At 36.9% G+C, this 13,275-nt stretch overlaps 1 protein-coding gene across 1 annotated transcript in view; it reads left to right on the top strand.

Moving 5' to 3' along the window:
- The window catches only part of GOLGA3 (golgin A3), a 21,875-nt gene that overhangs the window by 7,591 nt on the left and 1,009 nt on the right, over window positions 1-13,275 (top strand). The window contains exons 6-22 of the mRNA XM_010074043.1: window positions 1-52; window positions 660-862; window positions 1,224-1,361; window positions 1,833-1,994; window positions 2,799-3,167; window positions 4,351-4,428; window positions 5,390-5,653; window positions 6,162-6,256; window positions 6,984-7,200; window positions 7,878-8,021; window positions 8,634-8,831; window positions 9,401-9,517; window positions 10,018-10,157; window positions 10,959-11,091; window positions 11,303-11,425; window positions 11,838-12,002; window positions 12,947-13,110. The exon at window positions 1-52 is cut by the window's left edge and continues 279 nt beyond it. Of these exons, the coding sequence (XP_010072345.1) occupies window positions 1-52; window positions 660-862; window positions 1,224-1,361; window positions 1,833-1,994; window positions 2,799-3,167; window positions 4,351-4,428; window positions 5,390-5,653; window positions 6,162-6,256; window positions 6,984-7,200; window positions 7,878-8,021; window positions 8,634-8,831; window positions 9,401-9,517; window positions 10,018-10,157; window positions 10,959-11,091; window positions 11,303-11,425; window positions 11,838-12,002; window positions 12,947-13,110 (2,762 nt within the window). The remainder of the gene's footprint in view (window positions 53-659; window positions 863-1,223; window positions 1,362-1,832; window positions 1,995-2,798; window positions 3,168-4,350; window positions 4,429-5,389; window positions 5,654-6,161; window positions 6,257-6,983; window positions 7,201-7,877; window positions 8,022-8,633; window positions 8,832-9,400; window positions 9,518-10,017; window positions 10,158-10,958; window positions 11,092-11,302; window positions 11,426-11,837; window positions 12,003-12,946; window positions 13,111-13,275) is intronic.

Raw genomic sequence — 13,275 nt, 5'->3', positions numbered from 1 at the left:
CTGCTGAAGGTTGAAGATATGCAAAAAAATGTTCTCACCAGAGACAGCACAGGTGGGATGATGTAAATGTCAGTCTTTAAAATTTGTTATTCCATAAATCAGTTTTATTTCAACATAATTCTGAAGTCCTGGAGCAAGAAGGAATTTAGTGTTTCACTGATGTCATGCTAATAAAATGGTCTGAATTTTAAGATGATTGGTTTTTATTTTATGCCACAGAAGTGCCACAATTTGCAAACTGTCACTGCCAGCCTGGAGAAGGAGGCATAAATATGTAGTGAAGTAATTCTTTGGCAGTGGACCAATGTTTTTTAGAAAATTGTGCAAATATTGGTTTGTAATGATGACTCTACATGTCAGGATACCTGCTTCCTGATTTGTAATTAGTTCATATTTTCTGCCACTTAAGGTACTTTGAATGCTTAAAGAAGTGATTTAATTTTGTCCTGCTTGTGATCTGATACTTTGATACTGTCACATCCCCTCACTTTTGCAGGAAAAGGCAATCTTTATGTAGTTAGACATATATGTTTTTGTTCAAAGAGAAAGAAAAAAAAAAAGAAAAAAACTATGAGTATAGCAACAAGCCTTGAAAATGTGTACATAAAAAGAGAGCAATGGAGTGTACTAGTCCAAGTTCTTTATTTTTCTTTTCCTAGTTCATGATCTGCGACAGCAGTTGGCTTCCTTACAGAGCCAGCTTCAGAAGGTGCAGTTGGAACGGACCACACTGACCAATAAGCTAAAAGCGTCTGAAACAGAAATAACCTCGCTTCAAAATGTGCGGCAGTGGTACCAGCAGCAGCTTGTACTAGCACAGGAGGCCCGCGTCAGGCTGCAGAGTGAGATGGCCAATATACAGGTATGATTTACCTGTGTATGAGAGGACTGCAAAGCTGTTCTTTTTTATGCTAGTTTTATCCAGAGGACATTGTTCATGAGCTCAGACAAGGGAGCCGGTCTCACTTGTGTGTTCTTCAGATGGAGAGCAGGCAGGGATGGCATTTTGTTTTTTGTCATGAGGTGTTAGTTCACATTTAGGCTGAGGCGTAAATTCAACTTAAGCACTTGCCTTCTGTGGGTGAAGATCTGTAGTGCTATGAAAGTAGGAGTTAAGATAAGGCACGGATAGATTTAACATAATTTTTTTTTTCTGAAACTCTTAAATTTGTTGGCCAAATTTTGACCTTAATCGGTGATATTTTTTTTTTCCTTTCCTTTAGGCTGGGCAAATGACCCAAGCAGGTATGTTGGAACATCTCAAACTAGAGAATGTGACACTGTCTCAGCAGCTAACGGAAACGCAGCACAGATCCATTAAAGAAAAGGAACGTATTGCAGCACAGCTGCAAAATATAGAGGTATGGCTGTAGGTGATCTTCATTAATTATGTTCTGCCTAGGTCACGTATTTAGATTTTGCAAACTCAGTGCTATTCTGGCAAAGTAATTGTATTGGGTCTGGCTGAAATGGAGTTAGTTTTGAATGTTTCACGGAGTAGCTACAGCATCCAATGAATCTCTCTTGTTCAGAATTTTTCAAGCAGCTTAATTTTAATAAAGATTCTTTTTCTTTACGTCTTGTTTCATCAGTTTAAAAGAGATGGTATTACTGTTATTCTAAGGTGTCTTAAGTATATGGATGGGTGACTTCAGTAAAGACATATAGGTGTGTAAGGCAGACATCAGAATTATTTTTGCTTGTGTCTTTTCTGTAGAAACTTTATAATTTATCTTTTTCTTTTCCTCTTTTTTTTCCCCCTTTTTCCTGCCCTTCCTTCCCTCCTCCTCCATGGAAATTGCAAAAGTTGATTCTTTGCTTTTTCTGTGCAGGCTGACATGTTAGATCAAGAAGCTGCCTTCATGCAGATCCAGGAAGCTAAAACCATGGTGGAAGAAGACTTGCAGAGAAAACTAGAGGAGTTTGAGGATGAGAAAGAACAGCTTCAGAAAATGGCTGATTCTGCAGTAACATTGGAGCAAGAACTGGAACAGGTAGACTGTTGTTAGGCAGCTTCCCAAGGGTTTGAAGGGAAATACTTATTTTGATGAAAAAAGCAATTGTAAATAGATCCTGAGCTCTAAACTTTTTTTAAAACTGGAAAGATTGCCGCAAAAAAAGAGTCCATATCAAAGTCACTATGTCCTGGGTGAAAAGGCTCCCTTTTTTCAACCATCTCGGTAACAGTCCTTTTTTTAAATTTCAGAACTACTGTCTTGTACATGTTTGGGTTTTTTAGTGAATTCAGTCTGTGATTATTTTAAGTGTAGACAAGAAGCATAGATCCATGCTCAATGTTGCTAGGCATTTAGGATATCATTATACACTTACAGCGTAATAAATCCGCACTTCGCTACAGAGTCCTGCTTTAACCTTTTAACATTACAAAGGCAGCATGTCAAAGGCTGGAATGAAATGAAGTACGTGATAGCTCAATATTTTATTCCATGTAATTATGTGGCATTATTGTTAGTAACACTGAATTTACCCAGTATATCTACTGTGGACACATTTTTTTAAAATAAAAATTTAGAATACTGTGAATCTTACTTAAAAATATTTTAGGTTTGTCATTCTGTTCATTGCTTAGCCTGTAAAATTACAGATGCTGCAGAAGGAAATCAATGCAATTAATGGAGCAAATAGAAGAAGTGGCCTAGGAAAGTTAAAAAATATTTTCACCTTCTGCTGTTTTCTCCTAGAAGCTAAAATATTAGTTAAAATATTTTGATTGGAGTGCATTTGCAAAGATAGCATTGATTTTTGTATGAATTTAATCTTAAAATACTTCTTCTCAGGTCAAGTTGACTTTGCATCAGCGAGATTTGCAGCTTGAATCTTTACAGAAAGAACACTTAGACCTAATGAAGCAATTCACTCTGACCCAAGAGACATTGCACACCAAAGAGCAGTCCCTGGATGACCTGCAAACACAGTATTATGAACTGAAGGCCAGATTAGAAGAGTTCCAAAGTGATGCTTCTTCTAAAGATGACACGATCCAGTATTTGCAGAATGAGAAGATTGTCTTGGAAGTAGCTCTGCAGGCAGCAAAAGCAAGCAAAGAGCAACTTGACGAAGGAGCAACGCGCCTTGCAGAAGATACAGAAGTAGCATCAGAAATCTTAGAACAACTGAGGCAAGAACTGGCATTCAAGTCAAGCCAGGTAATGAATCCCTAGAAGTATCTTATTTAAAATAGCTGTTGGAGGGAAGTATTGCCACAGGCACGTGATAGAGTGATTTACATGAGAGGAGATTGGTACATCTGTAGTTGGAAGATTAAGCTAGTGGGAATATTTTAATCGATTCTCTCATCTTTCCCTGTTGGTAGACTCTCTGACACTTTACATCTTGTTATATCCTTAAGCTTACAGTTTAATATCCTGTGGTATCCATATGTGTTTATGCATTTGTGTGGTACGGGATGAGAAGCTGAGGTTCACTTATCTTGTTCTGTCTGTTTCCAAGACCCACCATCTTTCTAAAATATACCATTTTTAAAACACAATAATTTTTAGTACAGAACACATTTTTGGAAGTAGTTTTTTAGTGTGCCCCTTTTCTGTGGCACTGCAGGCCAAACATCTTCCTTATGCAGTAATTTGGTCATGTTTCATTGTGCCTTTTCTTTTGAAAAAATATACCAGGGTTTGCTTTTGTGTATTGCTGTATACCAAGTGAGGCTTTTTTTTTCCTAGTCACTGAACTATTTTATAAGATCAAGCCTAGTGCATATCCGTATTCTTTTTGTGGCTGCTTTAAATTATGGTGGCTCTTCCTTTCATGCCTTAGTGTTATAGTCGTGTATGAGCTTTATCTTTTAGAGCATCCAAGCTCCACAGCCAGAGCTTTCTTACTGGATCAGGGTAGTGATGAGTTCCTGGTGATCTTCAGAGATTTCTTTTGAAGATAATAATGAGACTCGATAGTATTACCAATACTATTGAAGAACTATGGAAATATATTTAACATAAAGATCGTGCTTTTTCCTTTGAAGAACCAGCTGGTTTCTTCATTTGATCATCATGTGTGTGGGAAAGGGCGCCATCCAGAAACAACTTATGTACACTAATGATGCACACTAAAACTTTAAATGTAGGATAAGGGAACCTCATGCATTCTGGAGGGTTGACAAGGTTCACTATGTTGTGACCTGCGTGAATGTATTTCTGCCTAAAATACTGTGTTGTCTAACAGTACCATTGAGGTGCCTCGTCAGAAACAGGATCCTCATTAGATTAGATGGGTGGTACAAGCATAGCAAAAGATTTCACTGCTTGAAAGAACGTAGGATATGACATTTGACATGTAAAGTAACATGTTGTTTTGTTTTTTTTCTTCTGACAGGTAGATAATCTGCAACAAGAAAATGCCAGCCTTAAAAAACAGGTTCAAAAAGTGAAGGAACAGTTCCTTCAGCAGAAGGTAAGCAAAAGAAAACTATTTCAAAGAAATAAAATCGAGGAAATACTTTTTTTCATAGTGAAGGCATCTATTTCTAAGGGGTTTCTGAGGACAATTGAATCAATTTTCTGTATCAAAGAACTTTCTGACATAATGATACAGTTTGTGTATTTCATACAGTTGAATTTTGATCTGTAACTAACATAAAACCAGATCTACCAACAAATTAATGGTTTCATTGGACTTCAGGGAGTTTGCAAAATGATCTACCATATAAAACATCTCTCTGGTTTGTTGACTCTAGGTTTGCTTTTGCAAAAGCACTCTCTTCAAGTGTCACCACCTTCCTGCAGCTCTGAAAAATGATAGTTGCTTCAGTAATTAGATGAAAAATAAGTGTTTTATTGCAAATTTCATTCTGAATTTACAGTTTTGAAACAGTAATTTGAAATTGATATGTCATTAGTGTTGCATATATATGTCTTATGTATAGGGTGGCACCATTAATTTGCTGCTTCGTTGCTTATGTAAGCTAATGCCAAAGCTTGTTTCGGCTTGTTAGGTTTAAGTTTAGGAAGGCTGTTTAAACTATCAGTCACAGTTAAGCCTTCTTGTCGTAGCAAAAGTTACTAATTGTATGCAGGGGATGGTTAATTTTTTTGCAATTAGTTTAGTTTTAGAAGATGGCACTTAATTAGTGCAGTTCCATAAAGAATGTGAAGAAGAGTATCCCATACTGCTATAAACACGCAGAGTTTTTTTTATGAACTGCTGACATGTAGTGGTATTTGATATCTGAGCTTATATAAGCTTTTGAACCAGAGTAAATATGTTACAAAAGATTATGCTGGTTTGTATTCTTTGACACCCTCCCTCCCCCCAAACTAAAAGAATGTCAGTTAATACTTTATAGTAAATTACTCCTAAATTTGTAAAGCTGTAACAGCGGTGACGTTGTCCTCTTGAAACTCTTGTGTCCAAGGTAATGGTGGAAGCTTATCGAAGAGATGCAAGTTCTAAGGACCAGCTTATTAGTGAACTGAAAGGTACAAAGAAGCGGCTGGACTCAGAAGTGAAAGAGTTAAAACGGGAGCTACTGCAAATTCAAGTTGAAAAACAGTCACTAGAATCTGAACATTCAAAACTACAGAAGGAAGTATCCCAGGTTCACCAGCAGATGGTGGAAATAGAAAATCATCTTCAGTCAGTACAGAAAGAACGAGACGATATGGAAACCCGCCTACAGGTATTGCAGGTGTTGGGCTTTGGACTTGGAGTTTCTTCCATCCAAGATACATTTCTGTTTATTAACTATGGAAGTAAACAGAACGACCACCTGCAAGTCAAGGTTCTTGGTTACACATTTAGTATTTTCTATACATTTGAGCATATACCTACCAAAATTCTGTAAATACGTGACTGCTTATTAACATCTCGTGTAACTAAGTGGGGAGAAGCACACTGCAGGAGTGGTAGAGGTGTGATGTGGAAGCAGTTTCCTTGGTCCCAGAGTGAACTCCATCTGAGAACAAAGACCAAACTAGAACTCTGTTCGTACATGTTATGGTGGTGGCCACACGGGGGAGAATTAAAGAAGGAAAAAAAGGGAAAGAAAAGGGAGATGGAGAACCTTGGAACAGTTTATATTTAGAGACGGAAGTAATTTTGAAACTTCATGCTTCTTCTATAATCCAATGTACAGTGGACATGCTTTTGTTCTTATTCTCATGGGTGTTTTTTTCCTTCCTGTTAAGTCTTTGCAGTTCGATAAGGACCAAATGGCATCTCTTGCTGAGGCAAATCAGGCATTGAAACAACAAGTAGAACAAATGCAAGAAGAAGCAAAAAAGTAAGTCTGTTCTTTTAGCACAAGAACTAAGTAAGTCTGTTCTTTTAGACAAAAGAACTACAGTATTTGTTTTTCATATTCACCTTTTTAGCAATCAGTCTTTTGCTATTCCCTAGTCTTTCCTTTGAGAAATTTAAATAGTCATAGAGTCATATCCATTGGAAAGTGTTGGCTGCATGCTGCACAGGAGTCCTCAGCTTCTGCTGTGATTCACTTACGCTTTTAACCAACAGTGTCTGCTATACAATATGTGTATTGGACCTAATCCTAGTTACCATCCACTGAATTTTAGCCTTGACTGGCTAGAATGGTGGCATGCATGAGAACCATTTTTTTTCTTCCACTGGTGAACAGAGAGTTTTTATGATACTTAACATATCCACCAAGGATCTCAGATTAGATTAGATTCTTACAATAAATTCTGTGTTATTGTTAGCAAGAGTAGTATATATTCCTTCATATTCAAGTTTTAAGAATTCTGACAAAGACCTCTTAATTACTCCTAAGTATTCTCTTAGAATGTTATCAGGAGTCTTCAAGGCATTGCCTTGCAGAGGGCAAAATTGTACCTTACCTGGTGGCTTTCTCTGGTGAGACGGGTGACTCTGGGACAAAAGGGAGAAGTGGATGTTGTTTTTTGTTGGGCCATGTTAAAAATTAATCTTTTAGTACTGTTTTCAGGCAGTTTTTGTTTTTACTTGATGTTTTGTTTTTCCTTTCACTCCAGGGCCATTACTGAGCAGAAACAGAAAATGAAGCGTCTAGGGTCAGATCTGACGAGTGCTCAGAAAGAGATGAAAGCAAAACATAAAGCGTATGAGAATGCAGTTGGCATTCTTAGTCGTCGGCTACAGGAATCTCTGTCTGCAAAGGAATCTGCTGAAGCAGAGTTGAGCAAACTAAAAGCACAAATCAGTGATGGTGGAAACAACCAGATTGCTCAAGTATGCAGATGGCTTTTACCATTGTTAGTACAAAGATAGAGCTATGTTGTTATTAAATATGTCTTGAAATATTACTTTACACTGATGTGATGACAATATTTGGAATACAAAGCTAGTTAAGAACGTGGTATCAGTGTTCTGAGCACTGAGAATCTCCTTAAATACATTTGAGAGAGGTGATTTGGCAGGCTTTGGTTTGGTTGGCTTGTTTTGTAATTTTACTTGTATCTTTCAGATTATGAGTTGTATTCCAAGCTCAAGAGCATGATCAGCCTTGGTGCTAAAATTCCTGATAAATTTTTATTGGTTTTTTTTTGTTTTGTTTTGAAAGGCTCAGTACGTGAAGATTTTTCCAATATTCTAACTCTTACTGCTTGTTTCTCATTGAGAGTTAAAGGTTCTTCAGCAGAGCCATAATTTACTCATCTATGTTATGCCTGTGACAAAATTAATTTTCTGGCGGAAGCTCCAATTCTTTGGACCAATGGAGCAAGATACCAAATACATTAACAGCATTAGCCAGATGCTAGGGTGGAAAGCTCTGACCAAAACCTTTACATTAAGCACTAGCACCTCATTTAATATTTGCTAGAGAAATAGACTTTTTAACAACAAAAAAAAATTACTCCTGTAGATGGGTGAGATATTAATCACACTTGTGATCGCTTTGTCTTTAGGAAAAGATTCAAGCTCTGGAGACAGAATTGCAAGCTGTCAGCAAAAGTAAGTTGATGCTGGAAAAAGAGCTGCAAGAAGTGATTTCACTTACCAGCCAGGAGCTTGAAGAATACCGAGAGAAAGTGCTGGAACTTGAGGATGAGGTGATTGCTTGAATTTGCATGGTAAATGGGAAGGTGACAGTAAAAAGTGCCTGAGAGACAGGAGAAATTTTAGTACCATAATTTTGTTACAACAGTGCAGGAAATCAGAATCTTACATAGGAAACATCATGTCAGTGACACTTGCTAATTTTGCTGCCTTGTGTTGGTTCTTCATGGTTTCATGAATCATTGCTGTATAGGGGAAAAGATGAGAGAGAAAAGTAGTTCCTGTATTAGACACCAGCTGTCTCTGGTCATGAGATGGTGAGGATGCATGAATCATTATCTTTTGAAACTATCTAGAGTCATGGATACTGAGTGATTTTGAGGGCAGGGTGATGGTGTTCAGTTGTAGAGTTGCACAAAAAAATTACATGTATCTACTACTGCTGATCTGCACCTGAACAGTACTCTTGGATTCTGCTTTCTAACAAGCATTTTAGTCTTCCAAAAGGAAAAAAATACCTAACTGAACTAATTTTGAAGTGTTCATTTAAAAAAGAAAAAATAAAAAAAATAAATTTAATTAATTTAGCTCACAACTTTTTTGTGGTAGTACTCTGGAGTTGTTTGGATTTGTTTGTTTAATTTGGTTTTTTTCTTTGGCTATAGCTTCAGGAATCTAGAGGCTTCAGGAAAAAGATAAAACGTTTAGAAGAAATTAATAAGAAGTTGGCCCTTGAACTGGAGCATGAACGAGGAAAACTTACAGGTCTCAGTCAGTCCAATGCTGCTTTGCGGGAGCACAACAATATTCTAGAAACAGCATTAGCAAAAAGAGAAGCAGACTTGGTACAACTGAATCTACAGGTATTTGACCTTTTGATATAATACCTTAAGAAAGGAATTAGCTCATATTTCTGATAACAGGATGTAGTCATGTTCATTTGTATGATACAAAGTTGGTGCATTTTCTTCAGATCTGGGTCTCCTGTGTGCTGCATAGCAGGAGTTATAGGGAGCTAAACAAGAGATCAGAATTGAGACCTTGCACTAAACAGAGCTGTTAGTTTTGAAAACAAAACAAAACCAAAAAAAACCCAAACCACAAAACAAATCACACTAATACATTTGCAGTAGTGAAAGTGTGACTGACTTAAGTTAGTTGAAATACGCAAACTGTGTTACATACAGAGTCATTGAGATGACCGATTTGTATGCCAATAGTAATATATTCATGGGGTTTAAGCAAATGGGAATATAGGCAGTGAGTTAGCATTTAGCCATAGATATTTTTAAGGTTGAAGGGTACCATGAGGAAAGAGTTGTCAGTGATGAACAGCAGAAAGAAGTTTTGCATTGGCTTGTGTTTATATTTCCTCTACTGGCATTTCTGGTCTTCCAAAATGTGCGTTTGTTTTTGTCATGTTATGATACAGGTTCAGGCAGTGCTAAAGCGGAAGGAGGAAGAGGATCAGCAAATGCAACAACTTATTCAAGCTTTACAGGCTTCCTTAGAGAAAGAAAAGTCAAAAGTTAGAGAGCTTAAGAAGCAGGTAATGGTTCATCTTTTGTTTTATTTACTTAAAAGGTGATTTAAATGTAAAGTATTTGAAAAGCAGCTTGAAACAGTGTCTGTGCTTTATAATAGACTGCTTCCTGCAGAGTCTCTGTCCTGATGGCCAGTGGCTGAAAGATAGTTGATGTCTTTTCTGTTGTGCCCTGTGTTAAGCATAGTCACTGACTACCAGGAAAGTTCCATTCTGACTTGTGGTGCACAGACATATCCTGCATTACAAAAATTCACTTCATCCAAAAATTAAGAAAGAAAAAGCGTTCTAGCTAACATGCTTCTTTCATTAGATATCGTTATTATCTGCCATTAGTGTTAATAAGGATAACAACACTAATAGTAAGGGGTTTTTAGACAAAAAGAGAAGTGCTAACAGCTGCACAACTTCCTTCTTGGTTTGTTTTGTACCCCTTTTGTCTATCTCCTTTTATGATGCACCTACAGTGATAAAACAAATAAATATGGCATCTTTTTTTCTTGTAGGAAGCAGCAGCCAAAGCGGATGCAGCACATAATCGCCGTCATTACAGAGCTGCTGGGCTTGAGCTCAGTGAAATCAAGAAAGAGCTACATGCCAAAGAACTGCTCGTCCAAGCCCTTCAGGCTGAAGTGGACAAATTGCGGTAAGTAAATATCCAGGTTCTTAGAGAACAGTTAATCAACCAAATCCTCTGAAAAAGACATACATTAGTGAATTTTTGGGTTTGCCAATCTGGAGTGGATTATATTGAAATGTACCCCAGCTGAGCCTGACAATAAGATGTTTGGATTCTAGGTGAATATTTGCATTTTTGTCTCTTCATAATTCAGTTAGATCTGAAGTGTACGCTGTATTTAGGCTTCAGCATCTTATTTTCTGCAGTTTCAACACAGGTTTCTAGTATTTCATTTTACTAGCAAGGATTAACTCTTCATATATATCCTGTTAGTCTTCTCTCTTTCACATCCCTGAGGAACTATGTAGAGGATTAATTTGATTGTTGAATATATTCCACAATATATTCAAATTCAATTTATTTTCTTGTATAGAACATATTTTCTTAAATTATAAGTAATTATCAGACCTACATGAGAATGGATCCAACATTAATCCTCTTCCTCCTAAAACAAAAGCAAAATTGCTGATGTTGTTTGGTTTGGTTTTTTTACTGCATAATCTGTTGTTTGTAATTGGACTATTACCAGTGCTCAAGGAATATATTTTTTTCAATATTTAATGATATATTCATGCATTTGTCTCATATAAAATCTTTTTGTGATTTAAGTCTTGCTGTGAATGTATTGGCAAAGCCTTCAGTCAAAGCTGTAACTAACCAGGTTCCATGCCCTGCAATGTCATTTATGGTTACATAGCTAACCCAGTGAAGTACTTGTCTTAAAGGACAGATTGAATGTCTGCTGTGTCTTTTAATCCTGCTGTGCAGGGTAGAAGATGAAAAACATTCCCAGGAGGTATCACAGTTTCAGCAAGAGCTGGCAGAATCCAGGTCTCAGCTCCAACTTCTGCAGAAAAAGCTGGATGACAAGCTTAGTGAGCAGCCTGTAGTAAACCAAGAGGTAAAAATTGCGTATTTACTGTGTTTATCTGTGCATTATTTATAATGCATTTTATGACTTCATTTGTCTTTAATTTAGGATTTTTAATGAAGTTTTGCTAGGTTTTCTTAGAACCAGGAAGGGTTCATGAGACATAATAATATGTTTCACATTTTGTGGTTGACTGCACCTACAAATTCTAAAGATACTTTCCCCCCTTGCCCCCCAACAGGTGGAAGACCTCAAGTGGGAAGTAGAACGAAAAGAAAGAGAACTAGAAACGCTTAAGCAGCAGTTGGATATGAGTGAACAGCGCAGCCACAAGGAGTTGGAAGGGATGCAAGTTGTCTTGCAGGTATTTAATTGAGCCCGTGGAGATTCTGATGGATAGCTGGTATTGTTGTAGGGGGATAATTAAAACAATATTGTTATTTAGAAGCATACTTTTCTGATACTTTTTCTTATAAAATGTTATTAACAAAAACTTACTCACTATGTGTTTTACAGTGTCTTTACTTTTCTCTTTTACTTGGACTGTGCTCTTAGCTTCTTATTTCCTTGACCTTACACTATTGAAATAGGGTACTGACTTTTTTTAACCTAATCTCTGGTTTTCTGGCAGGGGAAATTGATTTCAAATAGCAGTGTTATGTGTTGTTTCTTTTTCTAGTTTGCCCTAGAAACTAAAAAAAAAAATAATAAAAACATTAGTTGGCTGGTATTTTTATACCATTTTCCTGTATCATGTTGATTCTCTTCCCAATTAGAATATCAAGACTGAGTTGGAAATGGTGAGGGAAGACCTGTCAGTGACTCAGAAGGATAAGTTTATGCTGCAGGCTAAAGTGACTGAACTGAAGAACAGCATGAAGTCACTACTGCAGCAGAACCAGCAACTGAAGTTGGACCTGAAGCATGGCAAGATGAAGAAGGTATTTAAATAGGAAGCATACATTTTGTAGGGTACCAGAAAATTGCTGCAGGAAACCTGGTGAAAGCTCTGAACTGAAATGCCTGCCTGTGACGCAGACTTACTGATGTTTTCATATTTAAAATATAAATACAGGAAGATTTTCAGGCAGAAGTAACTATACTGATCTTGGCTTCCCACCTTTTACTTCACAAATCCGTGTTTAGCATGTGTTTAGCACTTACATTTTGTGTTATAATAATAAAGCAGAAAAAGTAGCACACAAATAATGAATCATAGACACATGAACATTAAGAAGGTATTAACTCCATATTTGCCTATCTTCTTCATTCTGTCTAGTTTTTCATCCTTCCACAATTTCAAAATGTAACTATTAGTGGTTTCTTTGAGTTTTCCAATTTGCTAGTAGTACACAGAAAATGTAGTAATAATAGATCTCTTGCTCTTTACCTCCCTGAAGTAATTCTCTCACTTAGTGAGACAGAACATTGAATGGAAGCCTCCATTTCATTCTTTTAGACATTGGTCCTCATAACTTATCCTGCAGGTTCCAGAATTTCCAAAAGGATTTCTTTGATTGTACTTAATGGATTTATTTTTTTTTTATGAACTGTTCTTTTAACTATACTGAAAGAATGTTACTAAAATTTGTTGTGAAGATCCAAGTAATTTCCTTTAAAAATCCTTCCTATCTTATTTCTTTATTAAGGCGAGTTCTTGAGTAGGTCCCGGATCCTGTTTGTTTACTGACAAGCACAGTTACCAGATGACATTAGGTTAGGGACTTTTGCTTGTGACCCATGAGACTGAACATGAATGTGCTCCTGATTCTATGACACAGATGTGTACCAGTAGTGTGATGTGAGACTCTTTCTGTGTGGTTAAAATTATATTGAGGAAATAACTTAATTGTATTTCTGGCTCGTCTGTTTTTCCTTTAACCAGAAGAAGGAACTGAAAGCAGAGAATAACTCTTCAAATCCAGTGACTCCAGTGAAGATTCCTGATTGTCCAGTGCCTGCTGCCTTGCTGGAAGAACTGTTGAAACCATCGACAGCTGTGAGCAAGGAGCCTCTAAAAAATCTGAACAGCTGTCTCCGGCAATTAAAGTATGACCTGTTATTTTCAACCATAGTAAATAATCTTTAAAATGTTTCCAAGAAACCAGCTGCCAGCTTAAGGAAAAAAGGATTTGTAAAATGAATTCTTTTCCTCTTATTGGGACTATATTTAGGACAGTAGGATGTTCTGTCATTGTAATGCTTGCTGATATG

The sequence above is a fragment of the Pterocles gutturalis genome, unplaced genomic scaffold, assembly GCF_000699245.1.
Source record: "Pterocles gutturalis isolate BGI_N339 unplaced genomic scaffold, ASM69924v1 scaffold4222, whole genome shotgun sequence".
Lineage (NCBI taxonomy): Eukaryota > Metazoa > Chordata > Aves > Pterocliformes > Pteroclidae > Pterocles > Pterocles gutturalis.
This window is presented reverse-complemented; position numbering and strand designations above follow the sequence as displayed.